At 57.2% G+C, this 25,023-nt stretch overlaps 2 protein-coding genes across 5 annotated transcripts in view; both read right to left on the bottom strand.

The window, feature by feature from the left end:
* Positions 1–1,864: 1,864 nt before the first annotated feature.
* Positions 1,865–10,312, bottom strand: NICN1 (nicolin 1, tubulin polyglutamylase complex subunit). 2 transcript variants are annotated; one of them, XM_075006040.1, is made up of 7 exons: positions 10,210–10,312; positions 8,602–8,731; positions 7,127–7,315; positions 5,830–5,943; positions 5,022–5,093; positions 2,637–2,741; positions 1,865–1,988 (listed from the first exon to the last, which is right to left on the bottom strand). In XM_075006040.1, the coding sequence occupies exons 1-7, from the start codon at positions 10,236–10,238 to the stop codon at positions 1,947–1,949; spliced, it is 681 nt and encodes a 226-aa protein (XP_074862141.1). In that variant the 5' UTR covers positions 10,239–10,312; the 3' UTR covers positions 1,865–1,946. The 2 variants fall into 2 exon arrangements, with proteins under 2 accessions (XP_074862141.1, XP_074862143.1); XM_075006042.1 differs by having other exon boundaries at positions 5,830–5,892.
* A 7,074-nt stretch (positions 10,313–17,386) lies between these two features.
* Positions 17,387–25,023, bottom strand: part of DAG1 (dystroglycan 1) — a 108,102-nt gene continuing 100,465 nt past the window's right edge. For all 3 annotated transcript variants that reach the window (XM_075006026.1, XM_075006027.1, XM_075006028.1), the window contains exon 3: positions 17,387–22,170. In XM_075006026.1, the coding sequence (XP_074862127.1) occupies positions 19,762–22,170 (2,409 nt within the window). In that variant the 3' untranslated portion in view covers positions 17,387–19,761. The remainder of the gene's footprint in view (positions 22,171–25,023) is intronic.

The following is a 25,023-nucleotide window of genomic DNA, read 5'->3' as shown; positions in this document are numbered from 1 at the left end:
GAGCCCCTGGAAGGAGACTGAACAGCTCATGGCTTGAGCACTCAGGAGGCTACAGGTGGGTGCCCTATATCAGTGGGTAATACTGCCTTCCATCACTCTCCCCCACAAGCCCAGGCCTCGATGTGGCCTCGTCCCTCCTTTCAACTCTAGCTTTCCCTCTGCTGAGAGCCAACGGGTGGGGTGGGGCTAGGCCCCGACCTGGGAGCAGCACAGGGAGCTCCCAAGCTGGGCCCCAGGGAGGGGAAGATGCCCAGGCCTGGCAGAAGGGATGGTGTTTGCCAGCTGGGCTCTACTCCAAGAAACTACTAGCACAGCTCAGCTTTGGGGGTTGTTTATTAGAACAGCCCAGCGCAGAGCCAGCAAATGCACCCAATGCTTCCCACTGTGAGACTGGACAGAAGAGGGGTCGGCCCAACTGCTGGTGGGAACGTCGCAGCTCACTGGAGCCCAAGACCTGCATCCTACTTGCAGTCAGGCAGGGTAGCCTGGGGGAGGACCTGGGTGAGCACTCAGGAAACTCACATCCCAGCTCTGCTATGAACTCCTTATGAGATCTCAGGCAAATCTCCCTAGGCCTCAGTTCCCGGATGCTGGGGCGAGCAGGTTCCACGTGGCAAAGGCTGGAAGGTGTTCAGCTACTTCAGCCCCCTGGAGAGAACATGGAGAGACCACCCCTGGTTCACTGATGAGGGAGATGGGCACAGCTCCCAATATCAGGGAGAGTGCCAGTCATGCCACGGTTCCACCATGTATGGGTGCCAACACCCTCCCCTGCACCTCCCAGGAGCGTTAATGGCACAAGGTTGGGCTTGGTTGTGCAGGGCCTCCACACACCACATCATCTGCATTTCTGCAGAGACATGGGCAGGGTCCCCCGAGCACCCTCCAACCATCCCCCCACACCAGCCTTACCAAGGGTCAGATCCGGGAGCCCAAGAGTTCAAATCTCCTCTGGGTGGCTGTTCTTTGCTCAGTGAGCAACTGGAAGAGCCCTCGTGGGAAGCACAAGCGTATCTGAGCACTTTATCATTCAATGACTGCCTGTGACCCAGCCCATCAGACAAGTGGCCCATCTTCAGAGAGTTCTCCTGATTAGGAATTAGCAGCCAATTGAGGCTGGGAGCCATGTGTGGAACTCCCCGTCCCTCACTCAACCCCACAGCAGAAGCAATGGGGGTGTCTGCACTGGGTGCTAGGGGAACATGCTTTGACTGCCAGTGGTGCTAAGGCCCCCAGGAGCCAACAAAGGAAGCTCTCCTCATTCCAGGCTCTGAGCCTGCAGCCGCCTTGAAATCCACTGCCAAGAAGGCTCCTCCCAACAGTCCTTCCTGCTTCTGCAGCTCCCCGGCCCCAGCGCCGTACCCCTGCATGCTCCCAGAACAGGGAGGTCAGATAAGCACTGCCAAAGCAGCCTTGTGCTTTCTGTGGCACCTGTGCCCCTGGACAATAGCACCAGAGCAGAGGATGACCCATGACTCCCCTGCCTGCCCTGGACAGCCCCAGGTTCAGCAGAGCAAGGCTCCAGTGCAGCCCTTGGGGTAGTAGCTCTGTTCCCAGAGCTCAGCACATCCCTTGAGCTTTACCCACCTCAGAGCTATTGACTCCCCAGATCCCATCAGCAGCAGCACTCATCTGTTCTTCCTCGGTGGGGGGTGCTGTGCTACATACTCCCAGCTACAGAGCGCCTGGATCAAGAGGCTGGGGGACACCTGCCACCCTGCAACAGGAAGCTTGTGCAGGCACTGGCCCCAGAGAGCTGCAGGGCTGGTGGACAGCAGGTTCTGGCTACTGCCTGAGAGAGGCCATGCAGGAGGCTGAGGAGCACCGAACAAAGAGCGAGCAAGAACAACCCTTGTGAACTGGAAACGCTGAGGCAGGCTCTGATCAGCACCAAAGGGAACATACTGAGCAGGCGGCAAGTGCAGGCAGCCAGCCGTGGGCTGAGCTCAGGTGTAGGAAAGCAGATTGATGTCGTAGCAGCCATCGACCTGGAACAGAGAGCAGCATCACCTGTCAGGCCGCCTACTGCCTCCTGCTGGCTGGGACTGCAGGAGCTGAAACTCCCGATGCTCCCGAGGGCAGCTCCTGGGAGTGGAGGAGCCCAGAGCCCCCAGAACACCACTTCTCCCACCCAAGCCTCCCACCGCTGCTGGGACTGTCAGTGCCCAAAGCCCAGACAGCTCCCTGGGGACAACTGCTGGGAGTGGAGGGGCCAAGAGACCCTGACGCACCCCCACGTTCCTTTTCCCACCCAGAAACAGCAGAGACCCAGCTCTTCCCCACCACAGCAGCTGGGACTGCCAGTGCTCAAAGCCTGGACATGCCCACTAGGGACAGCAGCTGGGACTGCAGGAGCTGAGAGCCCTCATGCCTCCTCCATGGCAGGGGATGGGAGCTGAAACACTGGGAGGCTGAGATGGGGGCAGAAGAGTTCCCTGCTGCTGGTAAAGCTGCCCCTGAACCCAGCAGCCTGCTGGCATTTCACACAGCACAGCCAGCAGGGAGCAGCTCTGGTGACTGGTACACCCTGCACTGCCCAACCCCGCCCCACCCCTTTGGCGCCTGCTGGGCCATGCATCAAGCTCAGAGCAGGGGCCAGCCCCAGTGGGACTGGAGAGAGCTAACTGGAGGCTCACATCGAAGCGCCCAATCCGGGCCACAGTCTGGTTGGCGCGGATCATCTCCGTTAGCACCCACAGCCGCTGGACTTCGGTAGACACCTTCTCTGGGTCAGGGACACCCTGCAGGCAAACAAGGGCCATTTCTGACAGCAGCTCCAACAGACCAGAGAGCTGTGACTTCAATGCCACACCTCCTGGCTGCCCATGGACGCTGGCCCCAACCAGGAAGGCTGTGGAGAAATCAGGCCTGCACTCATGTTCTCCCGCTCTCCCCAAGCCCACTTCATCTCACTGCGCCAGCACGCTCTGTCTTTCAGACACCAGCCCTGTGGGCGCCGCTGGCACAACTGGACCTCCAGGTCCTACTGCCACACAAGCAGCAGCTCTCACAGCCACACCTTGCCCAGTGCACGAGGCACTGCAAGCTGACCAGCAAATCACAAAGCAGGGGAAGGACTGGGAAAGCACCACACACAGCACTTCTGGCTGCCCCAGCCAACATGGCATGGAATGGCATGGCACTGCCAGGACTGTGCCTCAGCCAGCTGAGCTGCCCCCTCACCCTCACTCAACGCTGCCAAGGGCCCCACCCCAACAGGTTTCCAACTTCCTATTCTGCTACACTGTGCCACCGGGGTCACGTCACCCCACAGGGTATCCGACCCCCCACCCAGCTGTGCCACTGGGGTCGCATCACCCCCACCGGGTATCCCACCCCCTACCCAGCTGTGCCACCAGGGCCCCCTCAACACCACCAGGTATCCCACGCCCTACCCAGATGTGCCACTGGGGTCCCCTCACCTCCACTGCACATCCAACCCCCTACTCATCTGTGCCACCGGAGCTCCCTCACCCCACCGAGCATCCGACCCCCTAACTCATCTGTGCCACCAGGGCCCTCTCAACACCACCGGGTATCCAAACCCCTACTCAGATGTGTCACTGGAGCCCCCTCACCCCCCACTGAGTATCCAACCCCCTATTCAGCTGTGCCACCAGGGCCCCCTTAACACCACTGGGTATCCAACCACTTATTTAGCTATGCCACTGCCCCACCCCCACCTCCCCATTGGGTAGCCAACCCCTACTCAGCTGTGCCACCAAGCCCTCCTTACCCCCACCAAGGTCTCCAACTCCCCACTGAGCTACAGCTGTACCATCCCACCACTCAGCCCCACTTGCACCACTGGGGACCCCCTCAAAACTCAGTGTTACCTGGAATTCCTATCCCCAACTTGAGTCTCCATCACCTCCCACCTAGTCACCCCTTGGTTCTCACTGCCCAACCCCGGCTGCCCACGTTGCAGAGCCTCTCAGAGCACAGCTCCCAGGATGCCCACTTTGCCAAGCTTTCCACCCATCTCAGCACAGCCTGCAGGGTGCTCTCAGCCAGGGGAGCCCTTAGGAGAGCTGAAATCCACGACAGCTGCTCTCTCTGTTTTCCTGGTCTGACCCAGGCCCCAGAGGTGTTCTCTCTTGGACACCCACTGCTGGATTTCCACCTGCAGCCCTGCAGAGGCTGAGCATCAACAACACAGCCAGTCCAAAGACAGGCAATGCTCCGCGGGCTGTGCTGGGGAAGGCCCAGCTGCCAGCTGGTCACCCAGAGTCAGGGCAAGACCCCTACTCCTGGTTGATGGATCTGGTCTTCTGCTGGTTGCAAACTACCCAAGCAGGGAAGACACACCTGGGGCAGTTGAGGTCCAAGTTATTCAGCGAGCAGCTGTCTCTGTAGGCAGCTAAGAAGAGTCCCTTGTGTGAAGTTGGCTAGCTAAACGGCCAGGGGCTTGTTTCTGTGCTCCGATCGGGGCGAGCTTGGGAATGAGTCAACAGCGGACTGGCTTTCAAAGTGCACAGTCAAACACACCTTTGCAATTCACCCACCAAGCTCGCTGAGCGGCCTTGCCAGCTGGCTGGTAGCACTGTGGTTTAGGACGTGCATGTGAGAGGAGCACAAACAGGCCATGTACTCCTGCAGGGAGAGCTGACCGGTGCTTGCCCAGCACCCACTGCCATGCCTGTCCCCCTGGCCCAGCCATGCCCTGCTCAGCTACAGCACACCACACCAGTTCACTCCCAACATGCTCCCCACCTTTCCCACTCCCCAGAGGCCAAGTGCTCCCTCCACTTCCTGCAGTGCAGCGCCGTGTGCACAGATCCCACTGTACCTGCCTGCCCTGCCCAGCTGAACAGTCTGCAGCAGGGGACCACTGCCCCTCCCAGAAAACCCCACCCTGACTGGGACTCTGCTCTTCCCTCGGGGAAACCCCGCCCCCCACAGGTCTCCTCACCCCTCCAGCTAGGAACCACTCATTGATATTCCCAATGGGACACCCCAACCTTCACTGCTGCTCCCTGGGAAACCCTAGCCCCTCCTCTGCTTGTAAGAATCCTTCTTACCCCGTGCAGGTTTGCCGGTGGCTGCTGGGGGGCCAGGCGGGACAGCCAAGAGGGGAAGTGTGTCTGCAGGCTCTGGAAGAGGTCAAAAATGACAGGTAAGCAGAGCAAAGCCCCCCATGCCAGGATTCCTGGCACTCACAGGGACTGGCTGCCTCCCTCCCATCCCTGCTGCTGTTTTCAACACAGGTTGCACAGGCCAAGGGACCCACACTGGAGCTGGGAGCATAGGTCTGGCCAGAGCACGTGGCTGCCCCAGCTGAGGTCCCAAGGCAGTCTGCTCTGTCTTCATAATCCTGGTGGTACAAACGGTGAGTCACAGCACAGGCAGCTGATCAGTGCTGGGGCCAAGCCAATGACAGCAGACGCTGCAAGAAATATGCCCTGGGCTGCAGAGACAGACCCCACTGACCAAAAAGCTAGGTCCACAGAGGTGACGTGACACGGCCCAGGCTGCAAGCAGCATTCCACCGAACCCCTAGGCTCTGGAAGGAGCCTCACATGTCAAGCCCAGCGTCTGGGGCAGGCCTGCCATGGATTCTGTACTCCTGAGAGGGGTATGGCAAGTGAGCGGAGACAGCACGCCCGGGGACCGGCAGCTGCTTCCAAACCTCACCAAACTCTGCGGGAGCAGCCCAAGGCAGAGAGGATGGGCAGGGTCCCAAAGGAGTCCTGCAGGCTAGATGCCATGTGGCTGGCAGGGCTGGGGTGATGCCATTCTCACTAGGCACTGGCAGCTTTGGGCAGCACTCTGTGTGTGGGCAAAGGGCAGCCTGCCACTGCCCCGCCACCAGCTTCAGCAGTCACTCACCTGCTGACCCCTGGGATAAAGCTGCAGCTCCTCCAGGGTGAAATGCAGCCAAACGGGTGAAGGCTGGCGAAGAATCAAACGCACAGCTGTCACCTGATCCACATCACATAACATCTGCCAGAGACAACAGGGCAGCAAGAGCTGTGCTGCAGTGAGGGGCTGGGTGCCACTTACTGAGAGCCAGGGGCACAAGGGCTGCCGGCTCTGGGGAGGAGCGGAGTTATGGGGCACAGCACAGCCCCAGGTGGGATGGCAGGACAGGAGGCATTATAGAGGGGTACCAAGAATCGTCCTTATCCTGCCCGGTGTACGAGAACTGACAGCTCAGGGTGGTCCCTAACATTGTGCTGCTTGCAGGGTTGTGACACTGCACCTCAGATTCTTCACGGTGATGCTACTGTGAAACAATGGTGGCCTAATTTGGATGCATTTTAGGCAACAGGGACCACTGGAAAAGCTATGATGGGCCGAACAGGGTTCTCTTGTGTGTGTGTGGGAATCATGTGTCCCATGTTATAAGCATTGGCTACATACCTGCAGTCACACATTGTTACCCTGGGGAATGCCGGCCAGACGGCATGCTGCCAGTCTAGACAGCCAGCCGGGAAGGGCCTACTCATAGTGATGGGCCAATATGCCTTAGGAGAAGCTTACTTCCAACTCCCCGTCACCTGGGGAAGGCGCAGACAGCCTGGGCATCGTGATGGCTGTTCTGACTCTAGGAGGACGTGGGATAAAACCACCAAGGTGGTATCCCAGTAGTTTCCCACTGACTGGCAGAGGAACCAGGCTTGGGAGCCAAGGGCTCCAGCCATATGCAAAAGCTGTATAAGGTGGAGAGAGGCAGCACCTGGGGCTCTTCACTCGTCACCCAAGAAGGCTCCCGGAAGCACCTGGGGGAAGGGCTGTGGGGAGGGGTCTCCAGCCTGGGAACGCCACTGCTGGGGGTTCCAGGCTGTAAGCAAGCTGCTAGGCCATGAGAGTCTGCAGCCTGCTTGTTCCATCACTGGGGTGAGACTCTTCCCGTTCACACCCTCTCCCTGCAGCACATGCAGTTCGGTTTGTGGTTGCTGGGTGATCGGCTCTGCTCCGGCTGCTACACCTCATAATCACCTCAGGTCTCTCTTCGGTACTTAATGAATGTAGTTGTGCTTTACCTAAGCCAGTGCGTGGCAACCAGCACACAAAGGGCTGTGGTACACCCTTTCCTCACTGAGGGAGGAGCAGTGCACTATGGCGTACTGTGGGCTTGTACTGGGTGGGGGGGTGCGTGCCCGGGGAGCTGGGTGTTGCCTACCTGATGCCTGAAGAGAGAGAAGTAATCCTGGGAGCCGGCCTCCGAGTGCGGGTTAGGCATCAGGCAGTGATTCCGCAAGCAGGTGACCCACTTCCTGGGACCCTCGCGCCCTGCACCTGAGGAATGGCGCCGCTGCACCCGCACCGAAAGGAAAGCTGTGTAGAAGTTCTTAAAGACGATCTCTTGCAACTGAGACAAACGAGCCGCAGGTCACAAGCCTGCCCCACGTGGGCAGCCAGCTCCCCGTGTAGACAGGCAGGTATGCACACAGCAAGAGCCAGCACCCACGGGGAGGAGCAATCCGCTGGGCCTCCGATAAGCCACATATTTAAGACACCAGCGAGTCCAGTCACAACTGGCCTGGAGCTGCCTGGCTCCCCAGTTCTGGATTCTCCACACCCTCCGCTACAAAAACCCAGATTGGACAGCGTTCATAGAGCTGCTCTAGCAATGAGCCAGGCTGTTCTCTGGCCTGAGATATGCCACACATCTGGCTAGATGCTCCTTGGGGCCTCACCATCTGTGTCTCTCTGGGCCCCCCATTTGCCAGAGCACATAGAAATACAGCCTTACTGGAAAACCCACCTGTGCTGAAGATGCTTGGACACAGGCTGCTTATATTTAGAAGCCAGCTTCAAAGCCATTCTTGTCTGGCTGTGCCCCTAGGCCCAGGGAGATGGCTGTGTCTCTGCATTGCCTGCCTCTGGTCACTGCCCTGAAACCCAGTCCCTTTGCTAATCCTGGAGACAGGAGAACTGGGTATGCCAGCAGTGCTCTCTCTCACCTCCCCTGCCATTATCATGGCTCCGTGTCAGGCTAGGTCACTAGCAGGCCTAAAACTTCCCAGCTCCGCACTCTGGCCTGGGAAAGGCCAGCATTAAGAGCTGCCTGCAGCATGCTGCATTAGGTGCCCAAGTGTCCAGCTGTTCCCCACACGGCCAGCTGCACGCAAAGCCTGTGCCTTTGTGGTGCTGTGGCGTGCAATCGTCATGCCTGTCTGCAGTCCTCCCACCCAGCCACGTCTGGGGGCAGCGACATCTTCCCTTCCACAGTGCCCAGGAGCGTCCTGCAGCCCCCAGAGTACCACGGCTTCCGGCCACTCAGCCAGCAAATGCTGTGTTTCAGCAGCAGCGCCTTCCCAGGTGGCTGTTTATTCTGTTCACAGGACACCACACCCCAGCATGTGTTGGGCACGGCGCCCGGTCCGGGCGCAGCAGGAGCTGGTCACACCCCCATGGCACTGGGGTCCCTGGGTACATGTCTCAATGCTGCCCCTCAGCTGCCTGCCACCTGTCCTGAAAACCGCACCCAGGCATGGCACCCAAGTGGGTGCTGACCTGCACTCACTGCTGCTCCAGGCATGCCGATGCCGCCCTCCTTCTGGAAGGTGGGGCCCTTGGTAGCCCAGGCCGCCTTCCCATGTGTACCCTGCCCTGCACCCAGCCCCCTTCCCTGTCCCACCCCACCCCACATACATCCAGCGGCTGGCTGGGCAAGGCCACGTCCATGACCATCACACCAGGCCGGGCTAGGTCCGTCTTCATGTCTCCCACCTGCAGGGCCACAGGGCTGCGCATGGCACATGGGGCGGGGCCGGCCCATGGGCTGCAAGGCAGGAACAGCGACTCAGAGCAGCGCCCAGTGGGGGGGGTGTCCCTGAAACCGGGCGTCTGCTCCCAGGGGTCCCTGTAACTACCCCTCTGCCCACCCGCTCCCAGGGGTCCCTGTAACCACCCGCCCGCTCCCGGGGGTCCCTTTAACTGCCCTTCTGCCTGCCCGCCCACTTCTGGGGGTCCCTGTACCTGCCCCTCCACCCACCCGCTCCCAGGGGTCCCTGTAACCACCTGCCCACTCCCGGGGGTCCCTTTAACCGCCCCTCTGCCTGCCTGCCTGCTCTCGGGGGTCCCTGTAACAGCCCCTCCGCCCACCCGCTCCCAGGGGTCCCTGTAACTACCCCTCTGCCCACCCGGTCCCAGGAGTCCCTGTAACCACCTGCCCACTCCCAGGGGTCCCTTTAACCGCCCCTCTACCTGCCCACCCACTCCTGGGGGTCCCTGTAAACATCCCTCCGCCCACCCGCTCCCAGGGGTGCCTGCAACTGCCCCTCCGCCTGCCTGCCCGCTCCCGGGGGTCCCTGTAACCGTCTGCCCGCCCGCTCCCAGGGGTCCCCGTAACCACCCCTCCGCCCGCCCACCCGCTCCCAAGGGTCTGTGTAATCGCCCTTCTGCCCACCCGCTCCCGGGGGTCCCTGTAACCGCCCTTCCGCCCACACTTGGGGTCCCTGTAACCGCCCCTCTGCCTGCCCGCTCCCGTGGGTCCGTGTAACCACCCTTCTGCCCGTCTGCTCCTGGGGTGTCAGTGTAACCGCCCTTCTGCCCGCCTGCTCCCGGGGGTTCCTGTAAGAGCCCCTCCGCCCACCCGCTCCTGGGGTCCCTGTAACCGCCCTTCCACCTGCCCACCCCCCACCCCGGGGTCCCTGTAACCACCCCTCCTCCCACCCGCTCATGGGGGTGCCTGTAGTCGCCCTTCCGCCCCCGGGGGTCCCTGTAACTGCCCCTCCACCCGCCTGCCCGCTCCCAGGGGTCCCTGTAACCGCCCCTCCGCCCGCCCACTCCTGGGGGTCTCTGTAACCGCCCCTCCGCCCACCCCCCCGCTCCCGGGGGTCCCTGTAACCGCCCCTCCGCTCCCAGGGGTGCACACACTGTGCCCCGAGCAATATTAATTCCACACATGGATGGGATGGGGGCGCTGAGGGGGGCGGGGGGTCGCTCTCACCGCGGGGGGGCCGGCGGGGGGTCGGGGTCACTCTCACCGCAGGGGGGTCGGCGGGGGGCCGCTCTCACCGCTGGGGGGGCGGGGGGTCGCTCTCACCGCGGGGGGGCCGGCAGGGGGTCGGGGGGGGCCGCTCTCACCGCTGGGGGGGCAGCGGGGGTCGGGGCCACTCTCACTGCTAGGGGGGCAGCGGGGGTCGCTCTCACCGCTGGGGGGGCGGGGTCGCTCTCACCGCTGGGGAGCGGGGGGTCGTCGGGGGGCGGGGCCGCTCTCACCGCGGGGGGGTCGTCGGGGGGCGGGGTCGCTCTCACCTCGCTTCGTGTCCCGGGCTCGGCTCCATCCAATATGGCTCCGCGGCGGGACTGGCGGAGAACAGGCCTCGCCCCTCCAGTCTCCATGGAAACGGCTCGCTGAAGACTGCGCCTGCGCGTGGCGGAGGGCGGGGCGCTGGGGGCACGGGGGCTGTGGCACTAGGGACCGCTGGGGGGCACTGGTGAGCGCTGGGGAACACCGAGGAGCTCTGGGGGTACAGGGGAGCGCGGGGGGGCAATGGGGAACGCTGGAGGGTGCTGGGAGGCACTGGGGGGTGGTGGGGAACACTGGGGAGCGCGGGGCAGCACTAGGGAACACCAGAGGGTGCTGGGGGGCGCGGGGGAACACTGGGGGGTGCTGGGGAGCGTTGGGGAACACTGGGAAGCGCTAGGGATACTGAGGAGTGTGGGGACCACTGGGGGTGCTGGGGAACACCGGAGGGTGCTGGGGGGCACTGAGGAACACTGGGAAGCGCTGGGGATACTGGGGAGTGTGGGGACCACTGGGGGTGCTGGGGAACACCGGAGGGTGCTGGGGGGCACTGAGGAACACTGGGAAGCGCTGGGGATACTGGGGAGTGTGGGGACCACTGGGGGTGCTGGGGGACACTGGGGAACACCGGAGGGTGCTGGGGGGCACTGAGGAACACTGGGAAGCGCTGGGGATACTGGGGAGTGTGGGGACCACTGGGGGTGCTGGGGGACACTGGGGAACACCGGAGGGTGCTGGGGGGCACTGGGGAACACTGGGAAGCGCTGGGGATACTGGGGAGTGTGGGGACCACTGGGGGTGCTGGGGGACACTGGGGAACACCGGAGGGTGCTGGGGGGCACTGGGGAACACTGGGAAGCGCTGGGGATACTGGGGAGTGTGGGGACCACTGGGGGTGCTGGGGCACACTGGGGAACACCGGAGGGTGCTGGGGGGCACTGGGAAGCGCTGGGGATACTGAGGAGTGTGGGGACCACTGGGGGTGCTGGGGGACACTGGGGAACACCGGAGGGTGCTGGGGGGCACTGGGGAACACTGGGAAGCGCTGGGGATACTGGGGAGTGTGGGGACCACTGGGGGTGCTGGGGCACACTGGGGAACACCGGAGGGTGCTGGGGGGCACTGGGGAACACTGGGAAGCGCTGGGGATACTGGGGAGTGTGGGGACCACTGGGGGTGTTGGGGGACACTGGGGAACACCGGAGGGTGCTGGGGGGCACTGGGGAGCGCGGGGGAGCGTTGGGAGCTCTGGGGGACGCTGGAGGGTGCTGTGGAGCGCTGGGGAACACTGGCGGTCCTGGGGAGCGCTGGGGGCTGGGTCACGGGGGCTCTCCTCGCACAGCTGTCACTCACGGGACTGGAGCCCGAACCCACTTGCCCGGGACCAGCGGCGATGGGCTGCTGGGGCGTCGCGCTTGGTGCCCGCAGCCCGGCACTGCAAGGGACGCTCGCTGCTGGGCTGAGCGGGGCAGGCCGGGCAGGACCCAGCCGTCACCGCCAGGTGTCGCCCTCTGACCAGAGACGCGGGGTGGGCGGAGGAGCCGGCGGCCCAAGCTGAGTGCGTGGGGTGGCGTCGTGGGCTGCAGGAGAACCTCCGGTCTGGGCTGCGGGTGGGGAGTGAGGGGCACAGACAGAGCTCTGGGGGCGCCCCAGGCTGGGCCGGCAGGGGCTGCGGGTGGGGAGTGAGGGGCACAGACAGAGCTCTGGGGGCGCCCCAGGCTGGGCCGGCAGGGGCTGCGGGTGGGGAGTGAGGGGCACAGGCAGAGCTCTGGGGGCGCCCCAGGCTGGGCCGGCAGGGGCTGCGGGTGGGGAGTGAGGGGCACAGACAGAGCTCTGGGGGCGCCCCAGGCTGGGCCGGCAGGGGCTGCGGGTGGGGAGTGAGGGGCACAGACAAAGAGCTCTGGGGGCGCCCCAGGCTGGGCCGGCAGGGGCTGCGGGTGGGGAGTGAGGGGCACAGACAGAGCTCTGGGGGCGCCCCAGGCTGGGCCGGCAGGGGCTGCGGGTGGGGAGTGAGGGGCACAGACAAAGAGCTCTGGGGGCGCCCCAGGCTGGGCCGGCAGGGGCTGCCGGTGGGGAGTGAGGGGCACAGACAAAGAGCTCTGGGGGCGCCCCAGGCTGGGCCGGCAGGGGCTGCCGGTGGGGAGTGAGGGGCACAGACGGGGGCTGGAACCAGTCTGAGTGGGTCTAGCTGGTGTTCATGCTCCTCCACTGCTGAGCTCTTGCCAAACACTCTCTGGGAACACGGGTCACACTTATCAAGGAGCACTGCGCTGTTCTCTGGCCTGGCCTGAGCAGGCCACCCCAGCTGCCCTCTTCCTCGGAGCCTGGCCAACGGGCAGCCTCACACCTGTCAGGCCCTTGGTGCCAAACCCCACTCCTTTCCCAGGGCCAGGGCTACTGCTTTCAGTACCAGCCCCTCCCTGGGGGCTGCTGCCTGAACAGAGCCCCACTGTGCTGCCCCAGCTGCCAGTGTGAAGCTGGGAGTGAGCCACAGGCCCTGGGACCAGAAGGGTGGGTCATGGTTCCTGACCCCCAGGTCAAGTCCACAGCCTGCAGCTCTCCAGCCCCACATCTGGGGGCAGCCTGAGTCCCCCTCTGCAGCTGCCATGGGCTGCTCTCTTCCCCCAACCACTTTACTGAATTCTGCTGGGTCTCTATGGGGGCAGAGCCTTGATGAGGTCTTAAGCAATGCCTGCCCAGACAGGGCTGCCCAGAGTAGCAGGGATGGGGTCCTAACCCTGCCTCGGTGGAGGTGTACGCCTGGCTGGGGCGCTGCTCGTATGGCAGGGGCAGGAAGGGCGTAGACCCAGCAGGAGGCAGCTCCCACACAGAGCAGCACAACAGCCACTGTGCCCTTGTTCCTGTTGCTCACTTTGAGCCGTCAGGGCCCGGGCCCAGGCCCAGCTGGCCTCTGCTCTGTGGGGGTGGGGGGGTGGGGGGGGGGCCTCTGGGGCTGTGTGGACAGGGCTTGGGAAAGCCAAGCCTCCAGAGTGGGCCGGGGGGCAGAGAGCACCATCATTTCGAGAGAAGGGCTCAACACTGGGCTCTGAACTGGACCAGAGGAGGTGAGCCCAAGCTGAAGCAGCAGTTTCCAGTGAAAATGCAGCTCTTTGGCTGAGCCCTTCTGGGAGCTAGGGCAGGCGGAAGCAGTGCTGGGGGAGGTAGCCAACAGCACAAACCACCTGAAAGGACCAAATTAACTCCCCACCCACAGGGTCTAAAAATTGCCTGTCTTCCTGTCTCTTGCTGCACCCACTCTGCCCTGTAGTAGGAGCAGAGCTGGGGGCCTGGCACTCCCCTCCCTGAGCCTGGGGAGGAGCTACTGAACCCAGGGTTCAGCCAAAGTCAGGGGGCAACAACTAAAAACCAGACAGGTATGAGGGTTACAATAAGGACTCCAGGGGGCACAGAGTAGACAGCACCCAATGCTCCCCACAGGCATCTAAAGAGACAGCCCACACAGTTGCCCAGAGCTCTGCCTGGATAGGTGACTGCAGGGAGGACCCAGGTACAGAGCAGTGTCTGCCCACATCCTACTTCTGTGCTACAACCAACAGCTTGGCCCATCCCTGGAGACTGATGATGAGGTCTCATGACTTTGTGGTGCCATGGACAACATGTGCCAATCTCAGGCAATGCAGGGTGAAGCCAGAGCTTGTAGAGAAGGGTCTGGAGCAGCTGGGAGATGGGCTGGAGCCTGGCCTGCTGCCCAGGCAGTTTAGGAACAGCCAGGAAAGCTCAGCAGCATTTTACTTCAAATGCAGCTGATGCTGAAGAGAGAAGCGCTGGCCTAGGAGAACTAAGGGAGCCCTACAGAGCACACACTTCCCTCCTACCTTTGCTGAGCCCAAGGAGGGACAATTGAGTGATGTGTAGTGGGACAGGGAGGAAGCCAAAGCTGAGGGATGGGGCCAGCTGAACAGTTTGGCCTTTAGAATCATAGAATCCTAGGGCTGGAAGGGACCTCAGGAGGTCATCCAGTCCAGCCCCCTGCCCAATGCAGGATCAATGCCCACTCAAGTCATCCCGGCCAGGAGTATGTCAAACCAGGACTTAAAAATTTCTAGGGATGGAGATTCCATCACCTCTCTAGGTGTAACATTCCAATGCTTCACCACCCTCCTGGTGAAGTGGGTTTTCCTAACATCCAACCTACACCTCTCCCTCAGCAACTTGAGACCATTGCTCCATGTTCTGACATCCGTCACCACTGAGAACATCCTCTTTAGAACCCCCTTCAGGAAGTTGAAGGCTGCTATCAAATCACCCCTCAGTCTTCTCTTCTGCTAACTAAATAAGCCCAAATCTCACAGCCTCTCCTCATAGGTCGTGCTCCAGCCCCTTAGTCATTTTTGTTGCCCTCTGCTGAACCCACTCCAATGCATCCACATTTTTCTATACTAAGGGGCCCAGAACTGGATGCAATACTCCAGATGTGGCCTCACCAGTGCTAAGTAGAGGGGAACAATAACTTCTTTAGGTCTGCTGGAAATGTTTCTACTAATACACCCCAATATGCCATTAGCCTTTTTGGCTACAAGGGCATACTGTTGATTCCTATCCAGCCTCTCATCCACAGTAGACCCCATGTCCTTTTCTGCTGCACTGCTACTTAGCCAGTCAGTCCCCCACCTGTAACAGTGCTTGGGATTCTTCCAGCCCAAGTGCTGGACTTGGCTTTGTTGAACCTCCTCAGATTTCTTTTGGTGCAATCCTCCAATTTGTCTAGGTCACTCTGGACCCTGTCCCTACCCTCCAATGTGTCTACCTGACGTCCTAGCTTTGTGTAATTTGCCAATTTGCTGAGGGTGCAACCCATCCCCTCATCCAGGTCACTAACAAAGATGTTGAAGAACTCTGGCCCTGTAACTGATCCTTGCAACACTCCACTTGAAACCAACCAGACATTGAGCCCTTGATCACTACGCATTGGGCCTGTCCATCAAGCCAGCTTTCTACCCATCTTACAGTCCATGCATCCAACCCATACTTCCTTTAACTTATGGGCAAGAATGTTGTGGGAGACTGTAACAAAAGCTTTGCTGAACCCAAGGTATATCACATCCACTGACTTCCCCATGCCCACAGAGCTAGTTACCTCATCATAGAAGCTGATCAAACTAGTCAGGCACGACTTGCCCTTGGGTCAATCCATGTTGACTACTCCTGATCGCTTTCCCATCTTCCAAGTGCTCCAAAATGGATTCCTTGAGGATTCCCCCCCCTCCCCCAACTCCCATTATTTTCACAGGGATTGAGGTAAGGCTGACCAGTCTATAGTTCCCTGGATTGTCCTCCTTTCCTTTTTTAAAAATGGGCACTACAGTTGCCTTTTTCCAGTCATCCAGGATCTCTCCTGATCTCCATGAGTTTTCAAAGATAATGGCCAAAGGCTCTGCAATGACATCTCCCAATTCCCTCAGCGCCCTTTGATGCATTAAATCCAGACCCATGGATTTGTGTATCTACCTTTTCTAAGTAGCTCTTAACCTGTTCTTTCCCCACCGAGGGCTGCCCCCTCTTTCCCATACTGCACTGTCTAGTGCCTTAGGTTGGGAACTGATCTTGTCTGTGAAGACAGAGGCAAAAAAAGGATTGAATACTTCAGCTTTTCCTGCATCATCTGTCACTAGGTTACCTCCCTCAACCAGTAACGGCCCACACCCTCGCTGAACACTCTGATTGTTAACATGCTTGTAGAAACCCTTCTTAGAGTCTGCCTCCTGCTTTGCCAGCTATGTGGGGCAAGCTACGGCAGTGGGGCTGGGGCTTGTTGCAGCAATGCTGCCAGCTGCACAAACTCTCTTCCCACAGGAACTGGGGTGGAAGAGCTGCTCCTGCCCCTGGTTAGCACACAGGTAGCAGGAGGGTGCCCAGCCAGGGGCCCTGGGGTGCCCCACCCAATGCTTTAACAGACTACAACAAAGGTATTTTCTTATTCTCTCCCTTTACTTCCTCTGGCTGTTGCATGGTTAACACCTGCTGCCCAGCCTTGCCCCCAGGTTCCTGGAAGAGCATGACCCATACGCTGAGGAACAGAAAATTTGGGGTCTACACTTTCCTGGTAGGGACAGCTCATAACGTGACATGCAGCAGACAAAGTCATGCTTGGAGTACACAAGGTGGTGAAGCAAGATCATGGGATGTATTCAATCTTTTCCTTCACTTGTCTGAATCTAGGGCAGAGGGCCTGATCCTGTACCAAGCCTTTCCTGCTTCACCAGGGCACAGTCCAGCTGCTCTTCTGCACGAGGAGCTGGGCATGGACCTGCCAGCAGTGTGGGCTGAGATGTCACATGCCGCGCAGCTTGAATTTGAGCCAAGTGGGTCCCTGAAAACAGGTGCTTGATATGTTCTGCCAGCTGTACAAAATGATCACTGTTCTCTCAGTGGCTCACTGCTCGCTCGAGGCCTGGCCCAGCCCTGGCCCCATGGCCCAGGCATTTGCCTGCTCAGCTGCTTTGCTGGGATTGCACGCATCAGCCACATGGTCTTAATTTTGCTTGGACGAGAAATGCTTTTTCTTTGAGCACAGGGGGCAAGTGAGCATACAATTCCTTCGGAACGTGAACCACCAGCTTCCCAACAGCCAAAGATTAACCGCCTGAGGAAAGCCCAGCTGAGCTGTGTTCAAACCAGTGCATAAGGAGAACCGTTTAAAATCTTGCAAAGCCTGGCTGAGATTCCTGTCCTTCAGGCCAGCACAAAGGCCCCGCCCAGCCCAGCCCCAGCTGAATTCACATCATTGCTGTCTCGGCTCTGCTCTGAGATAAAGAGCTAGGGGCTCAGTTTGCCCTGGAGTGTGCACCAGGAGGGGTGGGAGTCACACCTGTGGAGGGCAGAGGGTGGGTCTTGATGGGCACCCAGCCTCCGGCAGTAGCATGCTTGTGGCAGACTGAAGGTTCTTGCAGTAAGTGAGGTGCCTGTAATTTGCTTCCCACAGAGGAAACGCTCTCATCTCAGCAGTTACCCTCAGTCAGGTTAGGTGCTGCAGCGCAAGGTCACCAGCCTCTCAATAAAAGCCCCTATACCCCAGAGCTAGGGGCAGAATGTCCTCAGCAACCTCCCTCCAGCTACAGAGCCCAGTGTTCCCCTGGGCAGCTGTCTGTTCCCCAGAGCCTACTTGGGGAGGGGGTGCCCCGGGGCTGTGGCCAGTAGCAGAGGAAGAGGGGTGAGCCACTGCAGTGTAGTAAAGTACATGGGTTTATTTAGTTGATAGGATTCTTTACAGAATGCAGAAAACATCTTTAAAATAATCATACAAGGAATAAAAACACAGCAGTGGTTGGTGAACACGTCACTACACGAGTCTCTCTCCCCAGGACAGTGTGCAGTGCCAGAACCAAAGAGCACAGGTGCTAAGGGGAAGGTGGCCGCTGAGAACGCCATTCTTATTATTCTGTTCACTGCCCCTTCACCACCAGTTCCTATGGTGACGGGTAGGCCCAGGCGTGACACGCATGCGCCTGTGCATGGCCAGGACGGAGTGGCTGCTGTTGCTAGGGACAACGGCACTGTTTGGGAGGCGTGAGAGAATTACTGCAGGTCTGTTGGAGAGGCACCCGCACTTTACCGCTGCCCTCGGCACCGGCCTGCCACACATCTGGGTGAGCGTATTCCCCCTCCCAGACAAGCCAGGGCCTCTCCTAGGCCAGCTCAGCTCCAGCACCGCTGCAGGGGCCCTTGGGGAGGAGGCACAGTTGGCATGTGCAGTAAAGCTAGCACCCATAAAACCCTGCCCTGGGTGTCCTTTGCACCCCCCACCTCACACCTCCACCCCCCAACAGGTGCAGAAGCAGAGACAGCCAGGCCATAGCCATCACCAGACCAGCCATAGCACTTGCTTTTGACAGGCAAACTCCCTTGAAAGTGGGAATAGGGCTGATGGAAAATGCTACCCTAACAATTAAGAGATGAATATTATTTTCTCCAGTCACACACTGGTGTGTAGTTGGCCACATCAGCACACAAAAATACTTTGCAAAACAGTCAATATGGCTTAAAGTGTCTGCTTGGTGTGCAAAGTCAGCCAGAACCTGCCCAGCCAGCCCTGGCCAGGGCAGGGCCTCATTATTGCAAAGGGTTTTTCCTCCCTCTAAATGTACCAAAAATAGTTCTCAAACGGTCAAGAAAAATCCATGCTTAAAATGATTATCCAAAGGAAAAAAAAAGCAAAGGAGCAGCCTATGGGGCAGCCCCAACCTGGCGGGAGAAATGACAGAAGTTCATTTTACAAAGGCAAGAAACTGAGACATGGCTCTAATATGTGACAAGGATTAAGAAACAGAACTCCAAATGAGCAAAGCCATCAGCCCCTGGTGCTGACCCCATGAAACTAAGCTCCTACAAACTGCTGTCAGCGGTACCAGTTTTAATTATTTTTATTAAAACAATTTGAGGCTGTATCAAAAATTTAGTAAAAAATTAGATTTGCGTTTTACTCTAAGCTGTCTCTGGTGTGTCGGCTGTCCCAGCACCAGACAGCTCCGCCAGCATCTGTGCACACACAGCACAGGTGGGTTGGACAGCAGGAGGGGGTGGAGGAGGAGCTGTGCCAATACTATGCTCACGGGGAAGGGAGGAGATAGCATCACACTACATACAAATATTGCATCTTCGCCAAAACACCTCCAAGTGTGTCAAACCCCAGTGCTTACCATGTATGTGTAGAAGTGGTGCAGCGTAAAAGCTTCTCCCAGCCCGGCAGGGCCCCACATTGCTAGCCTGTCCACACTACAGCCACATGACTGTCCCTCTGACCCTAACTGAGCCCCACTCTCGCTGGAGGTACCTCAGGGGTCTCTTCTCCAGCAGCAAGGCCATGGGCAGGGTGATCTCGGCAGGCCAGCAATGGCCCATGTAGGGCAGGGAGTTTCCTGGCCATTTGGCAAAGGGTATCTACACCCAGGCTGACAAAGCTGATGACTATTTTACAATGTGAAAAAATAGGATTCCTCTGATAAAAACTCGGGCTAGGTCTGTTCTCTAGCTGGGTTTGAAACAGCTCTGGGGCTGATTTTTAGCAAAGTACTTCCCCTCCCCGTCCCATAAACCACACAGACAATTTCAGGTAAACAGCAGATTAAATGTAGAAACTCAGCCTTGACTTGAGACAGTCCCTTGGATGTCATTAACTGTAGGCTACCTTTCGTGTTACATCCTGCCGCTAGACACATGTGAATAGAAAAAACAGTACAGTTAGTGTTAAAGGCAAACAGCAGAGCCCCAGAGTGCCACCCCAGTGCTGCCTGCATATCCAGACAGCCCTCTGGACGCCTTTGCTCTGCTCTGTGGACGTGGCCAGAAGCCTGCCATCAGAAATACTTTTGAGCCAAGAAATTTCTATGAATAAAATAAAAGCTGTTAGGCAAAAATAAAATCCGTGTCCCAAAGTCTCCCCAGCCCTCTGGGGAGCGAGCATTTCCGGAGAGGGCCTGGCTGCAGTTTGGGATTCTGAGTGGTTGGTGTCTGGTTGGCAATAGATTTGCAGGCCATCAGTCCCTACAGACAACCCTGGCACGGCACTAGAGGCCCCTACTCCGCAAAGGATCTTTTCTCTGTTAAGGGGGAACGTATGGAGGTGGAGACCTATAGGGGGTCATATTTTTGGGGCGGGAGCCTTTGCCCTCCATGGGGGCTGTGAAAGGTGGGGGGGGCTGGTATGGAGGCGCATTAGGGTCTTCATCCCGCAATGGAGTATATTCCCCAATGATGTCCTGGTTCAAGGGGGTGGTCTCGGGCATGTTCTGGTTTGGGTACTCTGGAGGGGGAAGAGGGGCCTTCTCCTCCTGCAGGATAAGAGGCATGCTGGAGGAAGGGGGAGGCTTGGAGTCGTCCAGCTCATCTGCAAAGATGATTGGCACACCCTTCTTGATGAAGGTGGCCTGATCTTCGATGGTGAGTTTGCCTTTTCTCTTCTTGCGATAGCAGATCATGGCAATGATGCCAGCGATTAGCAGGATGGCAGCCACCACCACAGCAGGGATCACAGTGTGCAGGTACACATCATCCTCACTGCTCTTCTCAGGGTCTTTCCCAGCCAGCACTGTCGGGGTGGCTTCAGAGAGAATCCCATCCTCTCTAGCCACTGGAATAAACTGAATGTGCCTGCAGCTGCCGGAGCCAACCACAGAAATGTTTATTGGCCTGAACTCCGGCTCTAAGGCATTGGAGAAGGCTGGGCTAGGAGCACCAGAGTCGTCAGAGATTCTTTTACTCAAGGCTCTGATCTGTTCTTTTGGGCACGGGTCCACGGGCAGAGTGTTGTTTGTCCACTCCACTACAATCGAGCCTTTGGTAATATTTTGCAAGGTAATGGTGCTGCTGTTCCGGTCGCCAAATGCAAAAGCCAGCTTCTTTACCAACTGAATCTTTTTGTTGATGTCTCTGGCCACTACACTGTGGTCTCCATGGAATCTGGCTTTGAACTTAACTGGAGACTTGTCCCCATGTGGCCGTTTGTGAACGTGTATTTCAAAAGCATCCACTGCAGAGAGGCCACCTTTGTCCATGGCGTACATAAAATACTCATGCTTCCCTATGTGGCTGTGATCAGGCATTCCATACATCAATTGACTGGTGCTATTGAACTGGACCCAGGAGTTTTCTTCCACCATTCTCTGCTCTTTCAACTTTAGAGTCAATTGTAGTTTATCTGTGGTAGTGTCTTCTTTATCATAGAATGTATCAGAAGGTATTTTAACCTCAAAGTAAGTTCCTTCCCATGCATCCACTCTGTCAATGTGGTTTGTCAGTCTTGGTGGCTCATTTGGCTCTCCGCCCCGGGAAGGTCCACTGGCAGTAGTGCGTATGCGGGTTGGTGGAGAAGGAGTTTCCAACTTCGAAACTGATGATTTGGTCGCGCCAAGGGGCGTGGTGGGGCGAGGAGTCTTTGGTCTTTTGGTCGCCCTTCGAGTGGTAGCTGTAGAGGAATCTGTGGTTGATGGTGTGGCTGGTTTCAGAGTGGTGACTCTAGGTTTCTTAGTAGTGGTTGTGGGTGGGGTAACCACAGTAGTAGGCTCCACATAGCCAGTCATCGTTGGGCTAATCTGTCCAGTCAGAATACTAGTGGCTTCTACTACTCTGGTTGGCTGAAGTGGTCCTAGAGTTGGTGTCTGAACAATGGGACCTCTTGTTCTCATGGTAACTGTAGGTTTCCTGGGCAATGGTATAGGCTCTCTTACGGGAGGTGCTGTTGTTTCTGTGGGAGGCGCAATGGCTGGGGACGTGGGGGTGGGAACAATTCGGGTTGGTGGTTCTTGGATAGCAGTTGTGGGTGGCCCAATGGCTGTGACAGGTGTAGGAGTGGCATTGATCTGCCGCCTTATCCTCTTCGGAAGATGAGGTTTCTTGTTAGCAATGTGCCAGCCAACAACAGGGTAGCCAAGATGTGCAGACATGGTACCTTCTTTAGCAGGCGCCTCAACATTACTGATGTTGGGAACACTATTTTGGCTCAAAGAACATCCCAATTTCCAGGAGAGTAAAGCTCCATTTTCAACCACCTTTTTTGCATTTCCTGGCCCAGCCATGAAGGCTGACATGTCAAAAAGTCTATTATTTACAACAGGAACCAACTTCATATTATGAAGTTCCACCTCTGAGAAGCGTCTCATTCTGTTTAGAAGTTCAACCCTCTGCTTTGGTGTCATTTTTGTTAAGTCAGCATCCAAAATTACAGTCAGGATTGTGACTGGTTCCTCCGAGCCACACATGAATGGTGCTGCCTCACTCTGGTCTGTGGAAGCCACTCGTACTGACTGAGGTTCATTGTGGTCTTCAGGGTGAACCTCAATAGAAAAGACACTGGTGGTTTGGGGCACATAACTTCCATTGGGCTCCAGCTGCCCCGCATTTACAGAAATGTAATGCACACCCTTGTCAGTATCCAGGGGCAGGCCTTCCAAGGTGCTACTCTTCGGCTCCCAACGCAGCCAAGAAGGCAAGGAGCCTTTACCCACTTCGGATACCTATGGAAGAGGAGGAGAGGCATGGTCAGATACTGCTGCCTTTTAGAAATCAGTAAGGAAACCAGTTTGATCACAATTAAGGTCTATGTTACCAGCTTTCAACTACTAATCTTCCAAGTACAAAAGGGGCAGAAGAAATTCTAGGCAGAATATAATAGCTTCACCTGGTAGAATATACCAAGATTGATATTTATTTCATCAATCTTCCCAAAAAACATAGAAGTAGCCTGAACACGGGAGCGAGCCAAATGGATATTTAAGCACACTTCTCCAAAGGACATGTCTCCATGACGTAGGCTCTCATGCACCAGTAGGCACCTTTTTGTGGGATAAGTATGTTATTTGCTGCTAAGGCACAAGTGCAATTCCAGCATGTGGCTACAGAGCAAAGAGCTACGAACAGCTGGCCTGTGCCAGTCAACTCAGACTTATAGGACTTGGACCGTTCCATTGCTGTGCAGACTCTTGGCCTCAGGCTGGAGCCTGATCTTTGGGACCCTTCCACCTTACAGATCCACAGGGCCCAGCTATCCTGAGGTGGTCGATGTGGGCCAGCCCCAGGCATCAACACACCCTAAGTCACCAGAACAACTATGGAGCTGAAGTATTTTATTATCCCAGCACTATCCAAGCTACAAATACCTACTGGAGCCACAAATTCAGATGCCAGAGTCAAAGGACATGTCTACATTGCAAGGCTTTCGGTGACACGGCTGTGTCAACACAGCCCCGTTGCTAAAAGTCAGACTATGCAGACAAACTTCCAGGAATTTCCACCAAAAATCAGACAGGAGGCTCTGTTTACACTAGTACTTCCTGCAGCAAAGCTTTTGTCCCTTCAGTTTTTTAAAAGCATCAGTGATTAACAAATCACTATCATAAGGCAAAGGGAGGGAACTTGTTCTTCCTTGCCTCTGAGGATAGAGCAAGAGGCAATGGACTGAAATTGCAGCAGGGGAGGTTCAGGTTGGCCATTAGGAAGAAGTTCCTAACTGTCAGGGTGATCAAACACCGGAACAAATTGCCAAGGGAAGTGGTAGAATCTCCATCACTGGAGATATTTAGGAAGAGTTAGATAGATGGCTTTCAGGGATGGTCTAGAAAATGCTTGGTCCTGCCATGAGGGCAGGGGGCTGGACTCGATGGCCTCTCAAGGTCCCTTCCAGTCCTACTCTTCTATGATTTATGAAAAGATTTGTCATTCAGTTGCCAGTCTCCAAAGCCTCAGTGGCTTTGAATGAGGCTATAATGCTAAAGGACTTTCTCACCATAATACTAAGTTAAGTTTTCTGGCTGTGTCACAACTCATTTTCTTTCTGGATTTTCTGCACCCCTAAGATGCCCAGAAGGAAATGACGACATATCCATGTAGTTCAGGCCCTCCTTTGTGGCTCCTGAGGATCTCATCATTGAGGTGACTAACATGCAAGTTGCACCTTCGTGTGGAGCCGTCAATAACAGCAGCAATACATTGTTAAAGGCATGCTGCCATTGGCAGTGAAAGTATTCTTCCCTCGGCTTTCCACTCTCCTGAGGAGCCAGGAGCCCAGCTCTCCTCTGCCTCCCCACACTCCTTGTGTGTCCATTACACAGGAAAAAAGGGAGAGCCCCTGGCACAGACCCCCACGGCAACCAGAGGCACACAGCAGGGGAGAATGGAACTGCTGGTGCTGCGGCTGGCATGGCTGATCGCTGTTAAGCTGTACTTGACAGTCTCTAGTTTGTACGAAAAGTGCAAGCCCTTTGCAAGTCAGTCCCATGCAAACAAGTCTACGATTCAGGGGTTTGACTTTCCGAGAACAGACATAAAGGTGTGCCCCAGCCTAGCCCCTGACCCCAAGAACTCTGAACATGTCATTTGACGTTTTCCTCTCAGTTAATATGGGACCTCATTTTGTTCCATGACTGACTTGGGGCCATAATGAGGTGATCACTAACCCAGGTCTTTCCTTGAAATCCTGTGGTCTAATTTAGGAGTGGAAAGTTCATGTCAGTGAAGCTGGAACTGCCATGTGCTGAGAGGGAAGATCAAGTTACAGGTGAGCGTACCTAACCCCTCCAGCTCTTTCCAGCATATTTTTAATGAGATTCCTACCTGTCTTGCACCCCCATCTTCCCAGCACACACCTGCCCTATGGCTCTCCGATAACCCTGACCACACGCACTTCTCCATAAATAAGGCTATTTCACTCAAGCACTCCTAGTCCGTTTGTTCGTTTAGTGAGAAGTCTGCAGGTTGTTCTGAAAGGGCAGACTGCATGTCTCCCTCTGCCAATCATTTTATGTTAGAGACTTTGCTTAAACTTCAAGCTGTTTGTCATTAGCACAACTGACAGTCTGGACAGATGCCACAGTCCTGCCCACGCCCCCATCTAAGGAAAAACCACATATGCAAAGCCACAGTATCTAATTCTGTGCCTATTCCTGCCGCTCCGAGCAGTCCTGCTCCTGCATATGGGATAATTAACTGACCCTGCCAGATACTAATATAGCTGATGGAAAATGTGTGCTACCAATGCCCACTCAAGCTGTGGTGGTTGTGTTTTGTTTGTATTATGGATGCTTCCCAGCTGAGAGCACATCTGACACTGGGATGGACTGTGTGCAAGGCCACTGCCACTCCAATAGGACTTCCCCTATGCCTGGCAAGCCCTGGGTTCTGCAGCAAAGTGGCAGTTTGCAGAGACTCATAGAACATGGCTACTTTGGTGCCATTTCCTTCACACTATTAAGTGGGTTGAATGTCAGAGCTGCATGGCAAGCTCTCTGGGTGGGGAGCACACCACTCCTTCCTATGTTGGTATATGGTCTCGCACTGTGGCTTTACATTAGCTGAGTGGAGGAGTGTTTTGC

Source organism: Carettochelys insculpta, chromosome 11 (assembly GCF_033958435.1).
Source record: "Carettochelys insculpta isolate YL-2023 chromosome 11, ASM3395843v1, whole genome shotgun sequence".
Classification (NCBI taxonomy): domain Eukaryota; kingdom Metazoa; phylum Chordata; order Testudines; family Carettochelyidae; genus Carettochelys; species Carettochelys insculpta.
This window is presented reverse-complemented; position numbering and strand designations above follow the sequence as displayed.